Source organism: Scardinius erythrophthalmus (genome assembly GCF_964197995.2).
Source record: "Scardinius erythrophthalmus genome assembly, chromosome: 3".
Taxonomy (NCBI): domain Eukaryota; kingdom Metazoa; phylum Chordata; class Actinopteri; order Cypriniformes; family Leuciscidae; genus Scardinius; species Scardinius erythrophthalmus.
Window position 1 is genome coordinate 14,979,531 of NC_138223.1, and position 26,580 is coordinate 15,006,110.

At 36.3% G+C, this 26,580-nt stretch overlaps 1 protein-coding gene across 7 annotated transcripts in view; it reads right to left on the minus strand.

Moving 5' to 3' along the window:
* The window catches only part of tbc1d1 (TBC1 (tre-2/USP6, BUB2, cdc16) domain family, member 1), a 76,356-nt gene that overhangs the window by 45,536 nt on the left and 4,240 nt on the right, over window positions 1–26,580 (minus strand). For 4 of the 7 annotated variants that reach the window (XM_081362140.1, XM_081362139.1, XM_081362137.1 and 1 more), the window contains exons 4-5: window positions 4,106–4,402; window positions 3,290–3,484 (exon numbers count right to left, since the gene is read on the minus strand). In XM_081362140.1, the coding sequence (XP_081218266.1) occupies window positions 3,290–3,484; window positions 4,106–4,402 (492 nt within the window). Of the gene's footprint in view, window positions 1–3,289; window positions 3,485–4,105; window positions 4,403–17,515; window positions 17,709–21,610; window positions 21,759–26,580 lie in introns of those variants that run through there. The other 3 variants (XM_081362143.1, XM_081362141.1, XM_081362142.1) reach the window with 2 other exon arrangements.

A 26,580-nucleotide genomic window follows, 5' to 3' on the forward strand; every position in this document is an offset into this window, starting at 1 on the left:
TAATTGTGGTAAAAATCAAGTTTTTAAAGCGGTTTATGTCTATGTAGTGTTTTTAATATGCTTTAAGACAAACCATGTGCAAACTCATAAGTCAACACCATTGCTGAGTATTTTCTCATCAGAACTGCAGTGAACCAAAGACAATCTCAAAACCGCGGTTTGAAATCACTGGTGTTTCTTATGTCACAAACTACCTTGAACCAATCATGTCAACGTGCAGGCGGGCATCAGCATATCATTAACTATTCTGCGAAGCAGGGGAGTCTCAAGAGAAGCCATCTATCTCTGTATATTTTTCTGCTGGTATGAAATGTAGCGGGTGAATTATGTATATGATGTATATTACGATGTTATGAAGAACTATAGGCCTTTCTCCACTGACGTTCTATGATGCTCAATGATGTTCAAAGTGTTTCTATGCTGAGATGGCAAACTGGAACAAAATCTAATCATTAATTACAGTTATGTGTCCACCATTGTAAAGAGCAATACCATTGTGCAGCATTTACTACAGTAACTTGAGTAAAGTTGAGTGAGGGGGATCTCTGAGCTGGTTTGAGTGAGTGGAGGTGGGGATAATTTGCATATTCATGCATCTGCTTATACTAAACGAAGCAAGGGTGTTGAGTTACATTCAAGCTATTTTAAGGCACGAATAAATTTCTTTTCACAGAAAAAAACTTTAAATATGTAATTTTGGTGATCAAAGATGAGTTTTAAGGGATAAAATTATTGACTACAGGGGGACTTTAAACAGTGTATTGTTGCTCTGCCTAATAAAAGGACCGGCCAGCTAAACATATCTATTTTAGAGGTCTGCTACCTGACCCGGGCCCGACGGGTCCCAAAAAATTCACGGGTTTCAGGTCGGGTTTGTGGTTTGTTTTATAAATAGCTTCAGGTTCAGAACTAAATAAAAACTATAGGTTTGCGTGACGTCTGCAGTGTTGTGACCGGAAGACTACGTGAGAAGAGCACATGCGTAAAATAGTTTTAAAGAAAGATAAAACTTTGTTTTGAAGTTTGAGTTCCAGAGGAAAGAATGTTCACCCAAAAAAAGTTTCAAAATGGGTAAGTATGTGCTTTTTCTCTTTTGCTTCAGTGTTAAACGATAATGGGTTAAATGATCTCAGGTACGGGCCAGGTTCGGGCTACAGTTTAAAGCCGGTGCAAACCTCTACTCTATTTTATAACTATCTTAAACACTACAGTTTAATAGTTTGGGGCAGTATGATTTTTCTTACTTTTATTCAGTAAGGATGCATCAAATTGTACAAAAGTGACAGTAAAAACATTTATATTAATATTACAAAACATTTGTATTTCACAGGAATACATTATATTTTAAAATAAATATAAAGATTTATTTTAATTTGTTATAATATTTAACAATATTATTGTTTTTATTTTTGAATAAATAAATGCAGCCTTTGTGGAGCATAAGACTTCTTTCAAATTTTTGTGAAATGTTGTTTTTTTTTTTTTTTTTTTTTTTAGTGTTCATTAAAATATATTTCATTAAAAATTATGCCAATTGGTTTGATATTTTGTGATGTAGTAATGCAATGACAACCATACATTTTTAAGTGTGATTTGTGTGTCCAAATACTTTCAGGCCACTGCAGGACTACAGATTTGTGTGAATCGAAGCAGTGATGATTTTAGCAGAGACTCGTTTAATGAGAATCTATACGTGCTTCAGGCTACAACATGTGCTTCAGGCAACACTGACATACCATCTCACACTCCACTTGGGGGAGAGGAACATGGAATTTAAATTAGAGACAGAGACAGACAGAGAGGTAAAAGAGTAAGAGAGGAAGAGACAGAGGAATTGCCTCATAGTGTGACTCAAAAATGACCATAAAAGAGCCACATAAAAGAGACACACCTGCACAAATGTCCATGCATGCACATGCATGCAAACACACAGGTGTAAGGCATTCTGACCTCTCACACACAAGCGTGTGTGAGACAAGCGATACAATTACCACAAGCCATGTTGAAAACACCACAGAACACACACTTTAAAATGTTTCATTGTGTGCCGTATCTCTACAGAGAAATACTAAGACGAAGAGAGCTTCTTTGAAAGCCTTTAGCAGATGCCCAAACAGGTTTCTGCATGGCTTCAGAGATAATGTGGTGTTTGTGTGTTATACATGTTCATGTAACATTTCAATGCAATTATTGGGAGAATCATCATATAATCTTGGACTGCAAGTTTCTCATGAACAAAGACAGCATTTCAACTAAAATCCGGTTTGTGGATTATGTTAGGAAAGCAGATTTTATGTGAAAAGGTCAATGTGAAATAGATCTAGATGTGATTCACATAAGAACAAACAAAAGGGCCTGGGCTAAACAAAGGCGTAAGAGCTGTTGTTCTTTGTGACCCTGTGAATGATTAGTAACCTCAGTGAAGGACTGTGTATTAGTGGTTGACCGATATTGTTTTTTGATGGCCGATACGAATATCTTAAGAGAGCAGCGTGGCCAATATAAAGCCGATAGTATGTATGTGTGTATATATTTTTTTTTTTTATTAACATTTAATAAATTAGAAATAAATCATTTGAAAATGAATTTAAAAAAAAAAATCTAAATTAAACAGACTTACTTTACATGGCAACTTCTTGATACTGTAATCGTATTACAGTATTTACTAATAGAGAAATAGTTTGAAAAAATATGAATAAAAAGGAAGTAAGCACTGTAACCAACAGGGCATTCAGTAATCTGGTACGTTTGTGCGCACTGGAAATCATATTTTTTCAAAATAGACATTTATTTTGAGCAGACAGTATTGCAAATTGCGGTTTGTTCCACCTAGCGGCATTTAGTCCCCCCTGAAGTAGTTGTACTTTGTAGGTTTGACTGAATTGTTTGTATTTCTTTATTGTTTTTTTGTATAGCTTCGTATCCTTTATACTTATACTTTTATAATGGATATTCATTTGATTGTAAATATACATACAGATAACCAGAGTAGCGAAGTAAGGCGAGTGACGTTATCAAAAACGCTGCTGTTTCCATTTGCAGAATCACAGAAATTGCGTACTCCCGTCCTTGTGAGTTTGTACTCCCAAGTCCAAACTACCAAGGACGCAAGTCCAAACTTTGTGTACTTGGTATTGAGAAAAGCCCTTGTTTGGGGTTAGTGCATAGATTGTCTCTTCTTCTGCTGCTCTTTTTCCTGTTGTGGCGATTAGCAAACGTCAACACAGTCCTACCTCTGGTTCTGATGTTTATATTTGCATGTGTGAGGGAGTATGTGTGTGGCACTCACTGTGAACAGCATGGTTCTGTTCTCCTGTAGGCTGGTGGGTTGGACCCCGGTGGCTCCATCTGCAGCTCGTCGCTGGAGCTCCGGTGATAGGCCATTCTCATCCAATCCTTGCAGAAACGGAAAACTCTGATCTCTTTTGAAAAATAGAGGTCGTTTTCCACCTCCATCTGCTCCCTCGTTTGTTCCATTGGCCACCTGGAAGTGAAACACAATTATCAGTTAAGGACAAAACGTACTTAAAAAAATATATTTACAATTTTAAGATGGTCACGAGAATGGTGCTATGAAAATAGATATAATATACATATTAAAAGTAGATGTTTAATATAATATTTTATATTTATTATATAAAATTGCATTAAATAATATAATATAATATTAATATAATATAGTATAATATAGTATAATATAATATAATATAATATAATATAATATAATATAATATAATATAATATAATATAATATAATATAATATAATATAATATAATATAATATAATATAATATAATATAATGAAAGTACTAGAAAAGTAAGTCCATAAAGTGTGAGGAGGGATGTTTTATTTAATTATTGCAGATTTTGATTGAGTTCTGATTGAAAAATGATATGATATGATTCTAACATATGGAAAGCCACATTAACCAAAAAGAATAAAAAAAAAAAAGACATTTTTATGAGCTTTTGCTAAATCACATTCACATAACAAAAGGATTTTCTACATCAGTAAAAAACCCTGGTGCAGAAAGTTTAATCTAGTATTATAACCACAATCTTGTATTGTGTTCAACAATTTCGAAATACGAAATTTGAGTGTAACCTGATTGAGCGAGAACGCCCGCCTGATGCCTGCTGCAAGTGAGCCTGTGACGCTGACACGTCCAAACTTCTCAATACACTCATCTATCAGTGCGGGAGGAGCTTTCTTGTGGGCCACCACCACTCGCCCACAGAACAACACCTCAAACTTCTTAGCAAAGGCTGTTGCTGCATCGACCGTCATTGCTGTGGAGCAGGAGGCATCTGGCTGATCGTTGCTGGGTAGAGGAGAGGTAGTGTCTTCTTGTCGGGCAGAACTTTTGCCGGCCTGCCTGAGAGTGCTGATGATCTCTGGAACCTGGAGGACAGAGGTGAAAGAGAAAAAGAATGAGGTCAAGTAAACAGTGTAAACTAGTCACAAAAGTTTTCAGTTACCAGTGCAACTGTATGCTCTATTCTCAGTCAGTCATACTCTAAAAAAAGGCTGGCATTGGCATCAATGGTTCCATGAATCATCCATTGAATCTTTCCATTGCACATCATTACAATCGTGGAGGGAATATGATTTCATTAGCTTTCAGTTACATTACCATAATAAAATTGAGTCTAAATGTCACTCCAGAAGCAGAGGGTTCAGAACTACTGTATGAACCTCAATATCTGTGATAATGTGACAGACACATAAGCACACCTACCCGAAACCACGTCTCCAAAAAACATGACAGACTCACACTTCACACATTTCCTCACAATATTCATTGTAGGACTATTATAAAAGATAATACTTTGTTATATTACAAGAACTACGCTATCTCTTAGAAGTCTTACATGGTGTATTTTTGCATTGTGAATTACTATAGGCTAGTTTTATCTGTTATGAATATGAGATTATCTAGAGAATAATTAAAATGCTCATCTGAACGGTCAAAGAATACTGTGGTAAAAAATAATTAACAATGTATTAAAAATTAACCTTGTCTGTTCTAGAAAGGATGCAGCAGCAAAGATATTTAATGCTAATGTATGAGGCATAGGCCTACGCTGAGTTTCATTAATTTACGATGAGATGCTCTCTAGTTCAACTTCACAATGCAATGCAAGTGAACGCGGCGCATCGGAGCCTTCAAGTCACGGTTATTATTATATTGTCTCCTATATTTGTATTTATTTATTAAATACATGCAATTGGTTGATGAAACATTTATTCAAATTAAGATACAATTTGTACAAAACGAAATTCGCTTTAAAGAAAGGCTTTCTACAAAGCAAAACTTAATGAAGTGGTAAAAATCATGTCTGACGATTTACAAAACAAAACTTCATTAAGTGGTAAAAACCATGTCTCCCGATTGCAAATGTTCATTGCTAATGTTTATTATTGCAAATGTTTTTCATTTGTTTAATAAATCTCATAATGATGGCATATCACTATATCATAGCTTTTATTTCTATCTCAAATGATTGGCGGTCGGTCAAGGGGTAGGCTACTTGACAAAGAATCAGTTGGAAACGACGCAAACCATTAATAACACAGACTGTTAACAATTGTTTTTAATTAGTATTTAAACATTCTCTATGAAAAAAAAATGTTTGTAAAAAATGTTTTAACCCTCTGGAGTCTGAGCGGTTTTCTGGGCCCTTGAGATGTTCTGACATGCCCTGACATTTGTGCTTTTTTCAGTTGCTTATAAACATATTAACCCTCAGAGGTCGGAGATCACGCCGGCGTGATCTGCTCGATTTTTTTCCTTATGAGTTGATTGAGACCCGAAATTCTCTTTTGACTTTGATTTTACAAAACAAGTTTCATACATCAATCGATTCTGTTAAATGTGTATTATTTTTGTGTATACTCACAATAAAAACAAAGTGTTGTGCTTTTTGCCAAATGAAGAAAAATAAACACGAAGCGAGTTCTGCCTTCTCTGTGTCCGTGTAGTCCATTCTAAAACGCGTCCGAAAATGAGCTGTAGCTCAGTGAATACTCAGTCAAACAGGCATTCAGACACACAGGCATGAACCTTGAATTCTCTTCTTTTTACTGAAGTAATTTATATAAAAAACAAATATTCTCATCTTGTGAAATCTGTATTAAAAGAGAGCGATTCCAGTCGACCTCATTAGAGCTAATTCAAATGTAATGTGACTCCGCCCACGGAGAGCGCGTGCTATTCAAACGCAAATGGCTGAGGTAATCCGCGCAATCCTGTGAACGCCCCCTGTATCAGCTCGAGACAACCAAAACACAAGTTTATTCAGAACATTACTTGTTTACAACACAGCGCTGTGAGGAATAATGAGGAATACGAGGAATACGAGCTGAGGAATACTAGTAAGTTTTTCCTTCTCGGGTTTCTGTTTATGAATGAATGAACGGCATAGATGCGCGCTGTTTACCACAGCTGGCAAAAAACAATATTACCTGACAGTTCTCCATTATGGACGCGAGCGCTCTAAAACTTTCACAGAGACCTCAAAACAGAAAGTACAAATCCTTTCTTTAAAACGAATTTCGTTTTGTATCAATTGTATCTTAATTTTAATAATTTTTTCATTAACAAATTTCCTGGATTTAAAGTAAATAGGCCTATAGGCAATCACAACATAAGGTGCTTGAACTGGAGATCATCATGAATCATGAGCCTACTCGCCTCACATGTCTAAAAAATGTGAAATATATTTACAGAAAGCTGTTTCTAAACAAAACCATCCAAAACAAAAAAACTATAGCCTAATAAATGTGCATTTATCCGGTGCGTTCACTAGCCTACTGCAAAGATCGCGAGTCAAAAGCCTATCGTCAACGAATGATGATTTTTTTAGCAAACCGTATTGCTATACGGAGATGGGTAAAAATCGACTGAAATATGTTGAAATAAAATGTAGGCTATTTGTATAAGCAACGTAAACTGCAAATTAACATTTATATGCCCTAATATTTCATGAAAACAACGTTACATTCAGGCGAAATACGAAAGACAACATTTTGTTTAGTAGATTTGGGTACAGTTTTTACTGTAGAATATACTGCCTCGTCAAATAAGCTTTTGTTTAGCAATTTCTATATATAAAATAGCCTACTATTTTTGTCAAAAATAAAGTCATCAACTAAGATGTTAGCTGTAATGAATACATAGATAAAATGTAGGCCTATAATCTTTTTTTTTTTTTTTTTTACAAAGAAAGAGTACACTTGAAATATTGTTGAAATTGTAGGCTAATTATTGTTGTAATTGTAACCTTTTTAATAAAATAGCAAAACATATTTACAAGATAAATGTAAGCAAAATCTTAAATGGTCAATATAAGTCTTCTTCAAAAGATCCTTTGTCCTTGCATTGTGGCTCAGCCAGTTTCACACCTGTGTGAATGGCTAATTATGCAGAGTGGGATGGGACATTGTAATTTCAGGTGTAAACCACTCCTCGTTCACGCCCCCTCGCATATTGGCTTTCCAAGCAAAACCTGTTTTACATCAATTTAAATCAATGTATGGCTTTATGTGAACAATAAAGCAAGACTATTTTCACATAATTTTGAAGAAAAAATTATAGGCGAGGACATCCATTAGTCAAAAGTCTTATTGACACATATTTACTATGTGTTTTGAGGCCTTATTTCAGAAATTTTAGTTTTTAGTTTTTTCAATATCCATGCATAAACATTATTCTCTCAAAAATGAAAACATGTACATTCACGTGGCTCACATATTATTGTAGCCCTGTTTGTGCTTTATAGAGTGAATTTACACCTTTGCCATTAATATGTTTATAAGCAACTGAAAAAAGCACAAATGTCAGGGCATGTCAGAACATCTCAAGGGCCCCAAAAACAGCCCAGACTCCAGAGGGTTAATGGCAAAGGTGTAAATTCACTCTATAAAGCACAAACAGGGCTACCATAATATGTGAGCCATGTGTATGTACATGTTTTCATTTTTGAGAGAATAATGTTTATGCGTGGTTATTGAAAAAAATAAAAAATAAAATTTCTGAAATAAGGCCACAAAACACATAGTAAATATGTGTCAATAAGACTTTTGACCAATGGATGTCGTCGCCTATAGTTTTTTCTTCAAAATTATGTGAAAATAGTCTTGCTTTATCGTTCAAATAAAACCATACATTGATTTAAATTGATGTAAAACAGGTTTTGCTTAGAAAGCCAATATGCGAGGGGGCGTGAACGAGGAGTGGTTTTCACCTGAATTACCACCCACTCTGCATAATGACTCTGTATAATGATGAGCCATTCACACAGGTGTGAAACTGGCTGAGCCACAATGCTTGGACAAAATATATTTAGAAGAAGACTTATATTGACCATTTAAGATTTTGCTTACATCTATCTTGTACATATGTTGTGCTATTTTATTAAAAAGGTTACAATTACAACAATAATTACAATTTCAACAATATTTCAAGTGTACTCTTTCTTTGTAAAAAAAAAGAAAGATTATAGGCCTACATTTTATCTATGTATTCATTACTTTGAATATAGCCAACATTGGAACAGCTAACATCTTAGTTGATGACTTTATTTTTGACAAAAATATTAGGCTATTTTATATATAAAAATTGCTAAACAAAAGCTTATTTGACGAGGCAGTATATTCTACAGTAAAAACAGTACCCAAATCTACTAAACAAAATGTTGTCTTTCATATTTCGCCTGACTGTAAAGTTGTTTTCATGAAATATTAGGGCATATAAATGTTAATTTGCAGTTTACGTTGCTTATACAAATAGCCAACATAGGCATGTGCCGGTATTCGGTAATGCGATAAATCGCGGTAATGAAAATGCACGATATTGTTATCGTGGGCACTTCAAAATACCGTGAAAAATAATAGATCAGAATTTATATTTATAGAACGCGTATTAGCTTATTTTCCATCAACCGCTTAAACAAACACTGCGTATGCTGCGCGAAACACGTGCGCGCTCTGATGTAAACAATCCCCACATGTATTAGCACTGTGTGCATGCGGCGCAGTGCGCACTCTAGTCTAATGTAAACAACCCTCACATGGAGAAGAAGCATGGCGGAAGGAGGCACGCTGCCGACGATTTATCCCCCTTCTAAAAGCAGAGCTGTCAATACGCATTCAGCGTGAGACTCACGCAATTTACACTTTTCAAACGCTCTCGCGCCACATGCAGTTTCTCACGCAGAGAAAAATCGCGGAGCAAAGAGGACACGGAGACCGACAGACTAGACAGAGCAGGTTATTATGGTATGAAAACAATTCTCAGCTCTCATGTTCTGTCCATTTTATTACGAAATTCAGACAATAAATACTGTTTTGGTGCTTGTAAATGTGACTTGACAGATCACTGTAGCGCCTCAGTTCAACCGATCATCTGTTACTTTTTATTTAAAGTTACAGTAGGCTACAACTTACCGAAAGGTATGCCTCATACATAATATCGATCATTCAGTGTTTTTCAACCACGGAAAGAGGTTAATAAAACTGCAGGTGAACAATTATGTCACAGAACGTTACATTTACCTCAGGAAAGCCATTTAATGACCAACACGTTAGTTGACTAGACAAAAATAGCTATAGAGAGGAGTATTTTGCACAATATGTGCACTATATTACATTTGTATTATATTTTTACTTGTGTCATAATTGTTATTACAATGAAAACCAAATTATATTTAATTTAATTAGTTAATTTTTAACCTTTAATAATACCAGCTGACAGGGCTCTCTGTATGTTTAAAGCATTATGTGAGATATATTTTTTCTTGAGAAAAATTAACGTCTATCTACTGTAGCCTACCTAATATTTATCCAAAAAGTCAATACTGAATCAAGATTGAAATCAAATCCCAAGAATTGAAAGCGTGAAAATTGTGTAAAATTCTATTTAGTTACCAAATGTTTTGACAATCACTATTGTAATGTTTTTATTAAAAAACTATTAGTAGTTTTTTTTCTACATCCCCCCCACCAATCCATTCATTTCTCTTGAGCAATTAAAATATCGTGATAATACCGTATACCGTGGTAAAAACTCAATCAATTAATCGCAGCATGAAAAGTTGATACCGGCACATGCCTAAGCCAACATTTTATTTCAACATATTTCAGTCGATTTTTACTCATCTCAGTATAGCAATACAGTTTGCTAAAACATCATCATTCGTTGACGATAGGCTTATTTACTTTAAATCCAGGAAAGTTGTTAATGAAAAAATTATTAAAATTAAGATACAATTGATACAAAACGAAATTCGTTTTAAAGAAAGGATTTGTACTTTTTGTTTTGAGGTCTCTGTGAAAGTTTGAAAGTCTTTTAGTGTTTTTTTTTAGAGCTCGCGTCCATAATGGAGAAAAAACAGAGCGCATGCCGTTCATTCGTCAATAAACAGAAACCCGAGAAGGAAAAACTTACTAGTATTCCTCAGCTCGTATTCCTCATATTCCTCATTATTCCTCACAGCGCTGCAAGACGGTGTAAGCAAGTAATGTTCTGAATAAACTTGTGTTTTGGTTTTCTCGAGCTGATGGGGGCGTTCACAGGATTGCGCGGATTACCTCAGCCATTTGCGTTTGAATAGCGTGCGCTCTCCGTGGGCGGAGTCACATTACATTTGAATTAGCTCTAATTAGGTCGACTGGAATCGCTCTCTTTTAATACAGATTTCACAAGATGAGAATATTTGTTTTTTATATAAATTACTTCATTTAAAAGAAGAGATTTCAAGCTTCATAAAGACATATATCACGTGTATGTGTGAGAAGTATTCACTGAGTTATGGTTCATTTTCGGACGCGTTTCAGAATGGACTACACGGACAGAGAGAAGGCAGAACTCGCTTCGTGTTTATTTTTCTTTATTTGTCGAAAAGCACAACACTATGTTTTTATTGTGAGTATACACAAAAATAATACACATTTAACAGAATCGATTGATGTATAGAACTCCTATGGAAAATCAAAGTCAACAGAGTATTCATGAGTTTCTTTTACACTGATAAAAAAAAAGCGAGCTGGTATCGCCGGCGATACCGTCGACCTCAGGGGGTTAACACGGTTTTGGCGGTTATAGAGTTGTAATGACGGTGTTCAACTATAACCGTCGGTCTCACGGTTATATACTAACCGCTACACCCCTACCACTAACCCAGATAATTCTCTACATTGGGCATTTTCCAAAAAATCCTTTTTTAAAAGGGTGAAAAAACAGAGGGATCTATTCAATAGCAAAGGCTGAGTATTCTGTTATTCTCAGCAAACACAGGTTGAGTTAAATTAACTCAGGTGTACTTATGTATGTTAATTTGATAACATGTTTACACAGCATTTATCCCATCACGCCTATGTACTTATATTTGACAAATCATGGTATTAAAAACATGTCATTTCAGATCTAATTCACTGAATGACTACAGAAAAAAAATGTTCACCACTCTGTAAAGGGCAAAAGAGTGTGTCTGCTGCCTCAGACAGCTGCAGAATTTAGATACAGTTTATTTTTCTGCTAATCAAATCTTAATTCACTGGTATGCAGAACTAAGTTAAAGGCTATTTCAGCAACATCCATAGAAAAAACAAAAAGTCAAACAGGCTGGCCCAAGAGAAAACAGCGAACATTGGGAAAATACCTCAGGCTATAGTACAAGCTCAATTTGGAGTTGTTTCATAAGCACTGAATGGGACAGGCATGTGACCAGAAATTCAATGTAGTTCCAACACAATCTAGTGATTCTTGTATTGTCTATGAAACTATGAAAATATAATATTGCCACCACTATGGATAGTCTTTCATGGGCAATAAACATTATTAAGGGGTCAAAATCAGTGTAATATGTAGTAGGCTTCTGGAAGGCTGACTATACTGTATGTGCAGTGGCACCAAAACTTGGACACGTCCCAGATAAAGATGCTGTAACCGATTTTGTTGATTTTTTCACATGCTCTCTTGTAAAGAGCAAAAAAAAAAAAAAATCAGGGGTGCGTTTCCCAAAAGCATCGACAGCCATCTATGGTCGCAAGTTCTGTCGTTATCAACATTGTTCAACGAGTCAGTGTTTCCCGAAATCATAGTTTCAACGAATATTCACAAACAGCATTGCAAAGTTGCTTGACGGTAACGACCTCTCTCGACCAATGGTTGGAAGCATGGCTTCTTGTTTGCTGACATTCAGTACAATTTATAGCTTTCATTTTGAATAATATAAAAATTTAATTTAGGTCTTTTAGTTTGTCAAGAGATCTAAAGCGCTGTTTTTGAAGAGTGCGCATGTGCGTACATGCTGTAGTAGGCCTATGTAAGAAAAAGATAGTAGGCCTGTGTAAGAAAAAGACATTGGGCCCTATCTTGCACCCAGCGCAATTGACTTTATACACACCAACGCATGTATCATTCCTATTTTGCACCCGCGCACAGCGGACTTTTCCCTCCACAGACGCACGTCGGTAAATTAGGGAATGAATTTGCACTCCCAGGGGGCGGTTCAGCGAAAAGAGGAGGCGCGCCCTGTCTGAGGCGATGGTTTTCGGGGCGCGCGCTTTGGATGTTTGAAGTTCATGTAACTTCTTGACCTGCAAATGTCCTGTAATAATGTAGGCAACCACTCGTTAAACACAAATAAGGTAACAGTTCATGTTTTACTTACATATACGATTTAGTTTTAATCCAAATAACACGTGCTGAGTGAACGATCAGCAATCAAGAGCATTCAACAGAAGTGCTCTCTCTCTCTCTCTCTCTCTCTCTCTCTCTTTCTGGTCAGTTAACGTTAATAAGCTACATGCCTCGTTTTACTTTCTTTGCCATTGACATCCGACTGAACTACAAACTTTCCACTGACGTCTGATGCGCTCGACCAACTCGCGCGTCTGTGCCGCTTGCGCGCTCAATCCACTGCGCGTTTTTCTCTTATCAGCTGGCGCACCACAGGCGTTACTATATTCTGTTTAATATTTCACTAATAAGATATATTTACCTCATAGACAGCCTTCTTTTTTTATCCCCATTATAATTTCTGTTGTCAGTGTTTCTTTGTCTGGACACAAACACTGTATATATATATATATATATATATATATATATATATATATATATATATATATATATATATATATATATATATATATATATATATATATATATATATATATATATGTAATGTATATGTATATAAGGCATATTATTATACATGTTTACTTAAAAATTGTGAACACACACTGTCCCCCTTTAATAAATTGTAAGAATATGACTAATAGTAAAGACTACTAAGAAATAAACATTAGGCCTATGCTAAAGCTATTAAATAGCAGTCCCAAACTAGCTTTTGTTAATACAATGTTGGTATGAGCCACCACAGTCAGTTAAAATATAAAAAAATAACACAAAGTGAAAATAAAGTGGCCTTTTGGGGTTAATAATTAAACGACAGTTACCATGGTGAAAACACATAGGCATAAATCTAGCCCAAATTATCATACGCCTGTTTAACCGAAGCTAATTTGGGTGGGTTTCTCCCATCCCCAATGTCACTTCTCTGTGTTTTACAGCCCTGACGAGAACGTCAGTCTCCTTAGCTGTGAACCGCTCCTGGTGTGCGCCTGGCAAATCCACCGTTATAATAGCAATCCGCCATGGAACAAGCGCGTCTGCTCTTAAAGGGAATGTGAGATGACGCTCTGATTGGTTTATTTCATGTTACGCCCAAGCCACACCTATGAATAATGAAGCTACTTCAGACCAACCCATTTTAGATTTGCGTTGGGCGCAAGAGTCATTTATCCCGCCGGTATAATAGCAACAGCGCCCAAGATCCACCCACAAAGTTACTTGCGTTTCGCGTTTGATACTTGCATTTCAGATTGTTAAAATAGGGCCCTATGATTGAATCTGGAAATAAATCAAAATAACTGAAAAAAAAAAGAAGAATTAGTCCTCAGATGCTAATAGATGCTATGTTAGCAAAAAATATGGCATTAATTCGGTCTCAAACGGATTACTAAAAAAGAAGTTATTACTCTTACACCTGCGTGACATCAACCAACGTGGTACGGTTTCAGAAAACAGTCGTGACTAGCTAGTTGATTTCATCAACGATGAATTGTACAATGGTAGTTAAGCAGTGAGTTCTATAATAGGCCTATGTCACACTTCCTGCTTCCAGAACGCGTAGTAGGGATTCAGAACTTCCGGTTCTAAAGGATTTATATTATCAGCCATAATGTCTAAACCATCCGAGGTAGACTGACCAGGAGCTATGAGGTTGTGAAACGAAGGTTTTTGCTCCTGTAGAAGCTTTAGCCTAAGTTCGTATGAAATCAACCTTGTTTTAAGAAAAACATGTTTTGCCCGCGATCTTATGAAAAAAAAACTACACTACCCACAATCCTAAGCGTAGCAGCAACATCTGCTGATTGGTCCAACTCGCTGTTACCATAGAAACGTTTACCTAACTGGCGAACGGCCCGCCGCTGTTGTTGTAGTGTACCGGGTTGCTCTGCGTCAGGACGTAGACAGCCATGCCTCAGCTTTCACGCTTTTCCACTTGAGAGTTTTCATTTACCATCCGAACCACATCGTCATATGTGACTTCAGGCAGGTTGCGGAGAGATTTGGTCCAGCGGTATCTATCGGACTCCGCCATTGTAAAGAGCTAACCGGAAGAGCTGTATCCCTACTAAAAGACGTACTTCCGTTTTTCAATTTTTTCGTGATATAGGCCTATCGTCGTTTTATGGGAAACGCAACCCATACCAGCCTTTCTCTGCCTGTGGATTATTTTGCATGCTCGGGTTTGCAAGAATCGGGTTGGTGGACATGTCGCAAAAACAGTGTAAAAACACACAAATGACACAGCATTACAAATATATCAAAGCAAGATGCATGGGATCAGTAAAATTACATATTTTAATTTCAAAACTGGGTAGTCTATGGGTTGTCTGAACAACTAGTCGACTATCAAAGCAATAAGAACGCCTGAAGACAACATCTAAAGCTAGTTGGGTCATTCCGTGTCAAATCAACCAAATTTCAGAAACTTCCCTGACTAAATTTTTTGATTTGATACTTCTTATTTTCACCGTTGGCATATAATGAAACAAAGATTGCTAAAGTCAACAGATTTTACTAATAGACCAACAGATCTTTTCGTAAAAATAAATTTATAAATTTGATACCCCTCTAATTTAGCTCCAAATCTCAGGTGAAAATTGACATTTTGACTCCCCTCTACAAAATAGTGGATTACTCCTGATTACTACAGAAAAAAATATTAACAAAATCAAAAATGTTAGCCATGGACCTCTGGTTGAGTTGACACGGAATGACCCAGTTGCATTTTTTTCAGGCAAAACATTTGTTACATTTTGAAATCACAAAACAAGTTATCCCATTCAAAATTAACACACAAATTAGATACTTTCTGCTTCTCAAATGTTACAACAAATGACCTTGGGTGAAACTGGTTAAAAGTGAAATTAGTTCTGAGAAAAGCTCTTGCAACATTTGTTTGGAGATGCAACTTAGTTTGATATTTTAATTATGGCTTAAAGTGTGCAAATATGTTTTGTGGCCACATTGTGTGTGTGTGGTGTGTGTGTGTGTGTCTGTCTCTCTCTCTCTCTCTCTACATATATATATCCATCTCTCTATATCTATATCTATATCCATCTCTATCTATATATCTATATCTATATCTATCCCTATCTCTATCTCTATATGATATATACACAGGGAGAAAAGAAAATAAATTAGAAAAGAAAGTGCTGGTTTGAACGTATTAAACTCTCAGCTATCTGATATAGATGTGGAGATGTTGCCCAGTCATGTGATCAGCTAAAGAACTCTTCAAAAGGCCTCTATGTGGGCAATCCAGTACAAACCCTTTGGCTTATCAAAGCAAATCGCACAGCTGAATGTTTCTAAATGAGTGCTTTTCATTAGAGCACTGGTCAGAAACCAATCCAATGCATGTGGTACCTTGAGTGTAGATGTCAAAGCATTTTCTTTTTTATGTGCCTGGGTCTGATTCTAATGTGTGAGTCAAAGTGTGTGCATGTTATATGTAAAGACGGTTAGGCCTGATCATCAGAATTTCAGGATACAAGAACAGGATACTGTGATGGATACTGACTCATCATGATCAACACATTTCAAGTCTTACTGTGAATCCAGTACATTCAACCATTGTCTAATGCTTTCAGATCCAAAATATAAGATCTTATTACCAATTTAACTTTCAAAAATTTCATGTTGAAATAAAACATTCAATGTAAGATAAAATCATGATTTTATCCATCAATTCATGATAATAATTAGATAAAAAGTGGGCGTTTCATTTCTTTTTTCTTGGGGTTTGGGGGGGTGTTTCACCCAGAAATGAAAATTCTGTAATCATTTCCTCACCCTCAAGTCGTTGATGAAAGAATTTTCATTTTTGGGTGAACTATAAGTAGGTAAAAAATGACCAAGTTTTACTTCATGTTGACTTCAAATGCCATCCAGATCCAGTCTGAAACCAGAGCAGGCCTACAGTTTAACACTTATATCTGTCATTGCCCATTGAGTAAATCAGAACTTGGATTCGTAAGCTTTTACCAATTGTAACCAGTCAAAATAACCCGAATAGCCTTTATCTGTATAATTGCATTTCATAAAGCTACAGCAGTAATGCCTCATCTAATTTTAAGGTCTGCTTTTACCTTGCTTAAAGGGTTAGTTCACCCAAAAATTGGTTTAATCCATTTAGTGCAGCGTTATAATTTGATTTGCTACCACAGTGTGAGAGTAATTTCATTGGCCATCTTTTATGAGAAGAGGATGACAAGAAGAAAACAAATGAAAGGGAATAAATGTGACCAACAACTTAATTCTCACAGATCAGTCTGGCTGCAGTGCTGGATTAATGGTGAAAATGACAGAACTCTAGTTAATGATGTTCTGCAATGGAAAAAGCAGAAGATCATTAATGGTCTAATGATATTTACTGGACCTGAAAAAGGCTAGACTTTCAATCCGCTTCAAACAAGACACTTCTTTTTGTTAATAATCTCATAAATCAAGGTCGCAAGCATTTGTGCCAAAGATGATGAACTTGTAGGACTATATTCAAGTATCAACAAGACTTGTCTTGCATAACAGCCTGTTGCAAACAGGAATATCAGAAAAGAATTGGCTGCTAGCTAAAACTATGCATAAGCAGACTATAATGTCTATTTAAAAGGCAAAAATAAAACATCCAACTAACCACACAACACAGTTCAGAACTGCTTCAAGGGTCAAAGTTTTGCTCTTAGCCTAATCGTTGAAGACGACACCAATGGGAACCAAGCTGTCAAGCATATGACCAGCAAACAGCAAAGCTTTAAAGACTCTTGATAACAAATAAAATGATACGGATATTTACTTTACATTGGAAATGTTGTGATCATAAATGACAACAATAGACAAAATGACCTTGACACACTCACAATCACACTCATATAACTCACCTGACTCAGCCATCTACGCAGAGAAGGCATGTCCAAACCTGATCGTCACCTTCCTGTGTTCTCCCTCATCCCTCAATCTCAGCTATTTCTCTTTTTCTTCACTTTCCTGCGTCCTCACCTTCACTTTTCTGTACCTTCAAATGCTAAGCGTAAGTCCCTCAAAGCTTTCTCTGTTCTCTTCTGTTACTCCCTCTCTTACTGCTCCTCTGTTTTGGGACCTAGAGCTGACTCTGGCTCCGCCTCCCATGCTGATTCAGAACAATGTGGTTCAGTCAAAGCACCGCACCATGACATCTTTCAAGGAATATCACCTTCAGAAACACAGCAAAGTTACAATCTCTCATACCCTCCTCCTCCTTTCTCTTCTCTCTCTGGGATGGCTTTATCTCGGGTAACAGTGTTTGCTTGTGTGGAGGTTTGCTTACAGCTTAAAGATACAAGCCTGCCAAAGACTGGAAATATGGCATGTGTCCCATGGGTGAATCTCACGAAAACATGTCTAGGTCATATAAACCAAATAAAATGGGGGAAAAAAATATTTTAAATAATAAATAAATGACCATTAGGATTATTTTTTGCATTGTGACATTATACTAAAATATTTTCAAGACAGTTAAGCACATTTTCCCTCAAAATTCTCATTACTGTAATGCATGCATCTGGATACTTGAGTTTTGTAATTCCCATTATTCTTAATCATTTAATTCTCACTTACAGTAATAAACATGTCTAGAGAAATTCAATCAAAATATAATTTCTCTAGACATGCTCATGACTTTTTCAAACGTAGCCACCTTTCATATATTTCACTGTTTGATGCAGTAAGACTTGTGCTATGCGTCCCTCTCTGTCGTGAACAACCAGCCATGGTTTTCTGTGCCCAAGAACACTTAAGACAGACAAACACATGGTCTGTTCTTACTTAGTAACACACACACTCACTCACATAGAGGAAGTCAGGAGGGCTGGAACAGTGAGTAATCCAAAAATAAAGAGAAGTCAGTACCCTTTCAGCTTGGCATAAACACCTAAGAGCAGAAAACACCCTAACAAACAGCTCCTGTCCCGCGATGGACGAGTGAAAGTGGCGAGCAGCTTTGGTGAAGCTCAGGTCATTATCAGCACAGAAAGCGAAGAGATCTGGACTCATACAACAACTTAAACCAGTCAAATCAACCTTTTTAACTAAATATACCTAGACAGTCAAGTTGATGAAAAACTTGGGTGAGTCACAAACAGCTTAAAAGTCTTTACTGTTGGCATGATCATTAAAAAAAAATAGCTTGTCTCAGCACTTTGATGACACGCCAAACCCATTACCATCTAAACAAGTGAGGGGGAGAGAGATAGACAGAACACAAGGGAGTCTGGGAAATGCCACACAGCTCCAACCCGGAGAAAAAAAACAGCTTTGACTTTGTCCAGACACACACACACCTATACACACACAATGGTGGAAAACTTTAGGAAAAGAGCGACAAACAAATGTCAAAGATAATTTACTTTAACATTCTTTAAATCTGTGACATTTTACAAATATTTAAATGAATGTATCTGTCATATTTACTTTGTTACAGACTTTTAAAACAACTGTGTGAGAACACAAAAGGATTTTCAGCATACATTACCCATTACTCCACAGCGCACACCCACTCACAAGACCACAATCTCAAAGTTCAGGTTTTTGAGGTCAAGTCACAGGAAAAGAAGGGAAATACTAGACAATGATGTAATCTAATCGCCACAATCACCACTCAACTAAAACAGCATAATTAGTCATTTGATAATGAGATAAACTGCAGTTTATGTCCGGATAGTTGTGCTAAAAGCTATATTTATTTATAGAAAAGTTTTAAACATCATTACTGTATAATTACTAGTATACGTGCATTTTTATGACCTACAAATATTTTTTTTTGTTTAAAAGTCAATAACATTTAGCCTAGGCTATCAAAATAATAAACAACTTAAATAAAATAATGACAGACTAATAGTTTTAATAGTTTAAAAGTTCAAAGGTTTGATTATTTTATGTGAATAATTTAGCCTAATAAAATGTTAGAATAAAATTAAATAGAATAATTTGAATAGTGTCATTAACATTAAAACGATATAATTTAATAAAACATTTTTATTTTTTAATTTTAATAAAACAAAATAATAATAAATTACAACCATAAGAATAGTTCCATTAAAACCAACTGGATGGATGGATGGATGGATGGATGGATGGATGGATGGATGGATGGATGGATGGATGGATGGATGGATGGATGGATGGATGGATGGATGGATGGATGGATGGATGGATGGATGGATGGATGGATGGATGGATGGATGGATGGATGGATGGATGGATGGATGGATGGATGGATGGATGGATGGATGGATGGATGGATGGATGGATGGATGGATGGATGGATGGATGGATGGATGGATGGATGGATGGATGGATGGATGGATGGATGGATGGATGGATGGATGGATGGATGGATGGATGGATGGATGGATGGATGGAGTTCCATTAAAATTTTCCTGTAGCTCAAACAGTCCAGCGTTGGTGCTTGCAACGCCAATGTCATGGGTTTAATTCCCAGGGAAAGCAAGAATTGATAAGAATGTAAATGTGTACCTTTAAATGCAATTTACGTCGCTTTGGATAAAAGTGTCTGCCAAATGCATAAATGTAAATGTAAAACCTGGACTAGACTAGTGATTCATTTATGAATTGATTGATGATTCCGATTCAACCATTAATATTACTGCTTTCTTATATTGCTGCATATAAATGAAAATGACTAATTCTTTGGCAACAATGGCTGTATTTGCTCACATTTTGAAATTATAATATTTGTTGCTACTGTCCTGTATATCACCCAGCCCTTCTCCACAGCAAGAACAACACACATGCACTAGGGGTTTCAAGTTCAGTGTTAAAAATTAAAAGCTCAAAAAGTATGCATACACAGACACATAGGTAAAGTAACTCTTTGAAAGAAGGAAGGAGCACCGGTCACATGAGGTGGAACCGAGTGCGGGACATGTGACTGTGACACACACCTAAAAATGAGGTGGTTCCATTTAGGCTACTACTGAAGAATTATTGGCAGCACAAAAACACAAAGGAAAACCTAATGAAACTACACTGAGCAACACACATCTAAAAAGTTAAAAGAGCCGGACAATCAAATGAACTCTACAAAAGTGAACACACAATACATTATGGCAGGCTGGGAGAAAAAATGACAAATTATACTTATTGCCCTCTTTCATCCATGAACAAAAACAGCTTTAAAGTCTATGTAAATGATTGACATTTCTCATGCACACTTCCCCATTTTGTTCTTGATGTTCCTTCTGAGTTCTGACACACCATCAATCTTACTCCACAATGCCTTGAGTGTCATTAGTGACTTACTGAACTGAACAAACTGCACCACCCTTTTATTCTCAGCAGTAACTATCTCAGTTTGAGTCATGTTTGATACAATATGTTGAATTTAGTACATTGCAAAACTACTTTAGACAATCTCAGCAAATCCATTTCTACATAGAGATAAATGATACAGCTAACGTTACTGTTACAGTTGACCTATCAAATAACCGCCATCTACGGTCTATGTTTACCTAGATTTAGACCAGTAGCCCATTTAGACCATTTAATCGTACAAATAATCTTTTTGAATACAGCCTAATATTTGAATAGTATTTTATTAACAAACTGGCAGCATTGTGGGCTACCTTGACAGCATTGTGGGCATCACTATCTTCATGAACATTTGAATCAATGCCCAAAAATGCTGTCTTGATAGGCAGCTCGGTAGGTTTTGAAACACAGCCATTAAGACAACTTTACAAAGAAAAAGTTAATTATCTAGATGTACTTTAATGCTTTACATAAACAACTCGTTATTCACTTTTCACAAGAGAGAAAACTATATAATTTAATTAAATAAAAAGGGAATAAATTGTGCTGCAATTGGGCTATCGTTCACTAAAATCTCTTATTAGTGGCTAACCGACTAGCTAAGTATGCTAACACACATACACTTTCCAACTAAACAAATTCCAAAGAAACTTTATAAAGGTACTCACTGTCTCCTGCTCGCTTTTCACATCCCTCCGCAGTAAATGAAAGATGTGAAAGCGCGCTTTCATCGCTTCGGCCATCCAGATCTCATGGAGAAAGTGAAACTAGTGGGAGTTAGTAGTGTATGTGAGTGTGACCGTTTGAGCGGCGCTCAGTGGGATGTGACGGTAACGTTCACATGATGTTGAGACAAGGGCGTAGATTTGGTTTGAACATTGGGGGGGTTGAAGTTTGGGTTCTGCATTTTTTTCATGTGATCATGGTATACATATTGAGGGGGTTGTAATGCATAGATTTAAATATTGGGGGGGTTATCTCCCCCCTAACCCCCCCACAAATTACGCCCCTGTGTTGAGAGAAAACTACACTGAGGTAGCAGATCATATCACATCCATGGGAATACAAACGGCTTGTCAGTGGACCATCTTGTGTTTTGTGGTAAATGTTAATTTGTAAGCTTGAAAAATTATTTTCGTTTAGATCCTATGGGAAGGGAGATGAAATTACTAGTTGCAATATAAATAAAACAATTTAGTTTAGTTTAGACTGGGTTTAAGATTATTTATAAATATTAAATATTAAATATTAAAAGGTGTTGACAGAAATAATAATTTACTCGCCATGTATATTTCCCATGTTCAGGATTTGACCACCACCTGGTGGCAGATAGGATTTTACAGTCACAACATACACTGACAGAAATAGCTCTAAATAGCCTAATAAAATACATTTCATCACAAATTATAACACCGTATAATATGACAAACTGTAGAAACATGTAGCATTTTTCTCCTATTTAGTAAAATATTTTTCATCACATTATATTATAAGCTTAATAATTTAAGTGAAAAGTTTAATTGAATATTAAATATACATTTTTAGAATATCTTAGAATTTAACATATAATTTGCTTTAATGACAGAAGCTAACATGTTATCCAGCGTAATTTGAGAATGGTTCAAAGAGCATCTTGTGCTTAAATAAATAATAATAATAATAAAAATACTTTAGACTTAAAGGATTTCGCATGCTTATTTTTTGCTTAGTTACCAAGAAATAGTGACCCATTCTAAATATTTCTTCATTTTACATCATAACTTTGGTTTAAATGAAATTATTTACAGGTTTAAATGAGGGGGGAAAAAAGAAAAAAGAAAAAAAAAGTTTCAGGCAAGGATCAGGCTTTTGGACCCCACAAGTTAAACAAATGAAGGGACTCTTTTATAACATTCAATATAAATTTAGATTTTTTTTACAACTGTACGTCATTAGTATGTCTTCTTGTTTAATCTAAATCTGATAAAATGGTTTTGTAGCACATTTTATTCAACATTCTGTCCCACCCACACACACACACACACACACACCTCTGTGTAACGGATATCCATCTAATCTTTTTCCATTACAAGAAACAGCAAACACATCTCCCTCATTATTTATACTTAAAGTATTATAAATATGATACATGAGCAATATAGGCTGCTCAAAATAATTAGTATTATCTGGAATCATGTCAAATAATGAAATGTTAAAATACAGTTTTGAAAGTATAGCCAAAAGACTTAAACATTATGCATGTTGGCATGCAACTAGTTTGACAAAATCACTAACTAACTTTTTTTGTATAAAGTTACATCCAATTTTCCACTTATAACCCATTAAGACAACCTTACAGCTCAAATAATGGAGACATTAATTTAAGTGCTTTAACAAAAATGCAGGCTTACTTGAGTGCTACAAAATTTCTCAAATGTAAGTGCATTACTAACTGTATTTTTGGTAAATCAAAAAGATTTCCTATAGTAAAAGTTTATATGAAATGAAAATTGACAATTGGCGATTCATCCATGAGTATGATTCTATTTTTAAAAACCTCGTAATTTCCAACCTAATCTCATGGACAAACATACATTTTTATCAAGGTGGCAATTACTACTAATAATAATACATTTTATTTAATAGAGAGCCTTTAAAAGCAGCTTCAAATCGCTGTGCACAAAATAAGCAGTACATAGCACAATAAAAATAAAAAATAAAGAAGTAAACAACAAGCAAATGCTAGTTTAAATAAAATATGTCTTGAGTTGAGATTTAAAGATGTCATAGGTCTGAGCTTCCTGAGTTCAAGAGGAAGGGTAGGAGCATAGACAGAAAAAGCCCTGTCACCCATAGATCTTAAGCGGGTTAGTGAAACAGTCAACAAATTAGACTGAGGAGCGCAGTCTGCGATTTGGGGTGTAAGGGATTTACAATGCAAATAATGAGGAGCCAAGCCATGTAATGCTTTGAATGTCAGCTCAGCATCATAATTTTAAAATCAACACAGAACCCGACCGGCAGCCAGTGCAAGGACTCCAAAACAGGAGTAATATAATTGCATGCATGTCCTGATCCCGGTCGGGATCCTGGCGGCAGAGTTTTGTACATATTGGAGCTTATTAAGTGTGGATTTAGAAACTCTGGCTAAAAGAGCATTACAGCAATCTATCCGCGAGACAACAAATGAGTTTATCAGCTTTTGAGCTATAGAGAAATTTAGCATATAGGGCGGAATCTTGCTATATTTCTGAGGTGAAAAAAGGATGCTTTTTAAGTATACGCATAAATTCGTACAGTGTGAATCATATGGAAATGTCCTTCCCTAACGCCACCCCTAAAACCTAACGCGACTGTGGTGCAAGAAGTATAAAAACGTACCAATGAGATCGTAGAACCGCAGAACCATACGTCATAGCAGTGTGAGGACGACAGCGCCAGCCTAACAATCTGATGCCGGAACCGCATACCATACATATCCACCTTAGATATACCATACCTAAACCTACCCATCTCCACCCACTGACCCCTAAACCTACCCATCTCCGCCCCCTGATCCCTAAACCCACCCCTAAACCTACCCATCTCCACCCCCTGACCCCTAAACCCACCCCTAAACCTACCCATCTCCACCCCCTGACCCCTAAATCTACCCATCTCCACCCCCTGACCCCTAAACCTACCCATCTCCACCCCCTGACCCCTAAACCCACCCCTAAACCTACCCATCTCCACCCCCTGACCCCTAAACCTACCCATCTCCACCCCCTGATCCCTAAACCCACCCCTAAACCTACCCATCTCCACCTGCGTATTATGTGTTCAGTCTATAGGTGCGTGGTGTTTCTTTACAAAGTGATATCACCAACTACTGGCCAGGCATGAATACAACGTTTTTAGTAATTTTCGTCAATCCTTGTGAGCAGGGAACATTTTGACAATGTTGTCGTCTGTACGTAAAAAAACACAAAGGAAAAAGTTTAAATTTTTAGTACATCGTTGCCGTGTACCATTAGCCACCAATTGGCCAAAATGTAAAATAGTAAATAATTGCCATGCGATTGTGTTGGCAAGCTAGCATTCTTATTTTTGACGCAACACCCACATCAAAATCCAGTCCACTACTGATGGATAGAACCAAGTCCCCACCCTGTAATCCATTACACTCGGATGTACGTCACAATACAGAAAAATATATCTGTCGCTTCTTCTGTTTAATCGCGACTTTAAGTTACCCATAACTACAATGTGACTTTCACAAACTTTCACAGATTAAATGTGCCTTTTCACAGCTGTCACCATATTACAAAGACATAATGAACAACAAGAAACGATACAAAGGTATTTGCTATATGCTAAGCTGTTGAGCTTAAGCACAGCTGTAGGGTCTTGCATGAAAGACAGAGTAAATCTGGTGACATGAAAGCTGATAGAAAACATGTCTTTATAAGTTATGGTTGAAGAGGTCATTTAGTTGTTGTTTTTCAGTTTAAAAAAAGAACATGGAGCATGTGAAGTGAAGGGAACATCACTATGATCTGAATCTCAGTCATTCAGACATGCACGCACACACATATTTTGGGGAGTGGAAGCACATGAGTGACAGGTGGTCAGAAGACAGTGACATGAACACCTGTCTATCTCTCTTTCTATCTCACTGTCTTGTTTATCAAGTCAATAGACAGTCGCAGGAGTCCGTAGCCACATTGCGGTTGGCTCACTGACACAGGAAATGGTTACTATGACAACTTCGATCTACATCCTGCTTAAATGCAGGTTTATGAAGGAAGCTTCACAATCGACATCTCAGACAATCCATCATTACGAGTCAATATTCAAAAACAATCAGTCCATTGTAATAAACCACCATTGTTTATCACTACAATAAAGACACCTTATATGCTACTTATTTCACAAACCTGTTTTGATTTGTACTGGGTTTTAACTTTATTACAGACAGCTGAATGAATCTGTGCTACGGGCCATCATGTTACCCAATGATAACTAACACATTTGGAACAAGTTGTGTGAATCTGCCATCGGTGTGATGTCAAAAGATGAAAGTAAAAGATGCCAAATGAGTCTCTCTCGTAAACGCACATACAAGCACATAAAGCGCTTTTTATAACCTTTTATGTCAGTGGCTAGCCACATGTGCTAAACTTTATGTGAAGAATACAGTACTTTCTCTGTCTTCCATTTCCTTATAACCTAGTGAAATTTGTACCTTTTCATTTACCTTTATGATTAAGGTTGCTTGTTAAAGCAAGAATCACAATTATTATTGCTCATACTTTGAGTTAATGTTAAACCTCAGTTTAAATCTAAGTTTTAAACTTTGGTGACTGATCCAGTTGAGAAGGTATGACCCATTACATTTTTAAGACTTAAAAGGATGTTCAATCAGCGTTTGTCGGTGTCTGCTGTCTAGGGCAGTGTGAACATGACATGAGAGTTATTTTTCCTAAAATTCTAAATGCAACAGCCAACTTTTTTGATGGTGTTTGTCTGTGCGGTGTGAATTGGCCTTAAGACCTAAAAAGACATAAAAGTCTGTTGAAAAAAAATTCTGTTTGTCCATAAAATGGAATTCAATAGATCAAAACGTTCTTCAAGATATCTTTCTTTTGTGTTCCACAGAAGTTAGAGAGTCATTCAG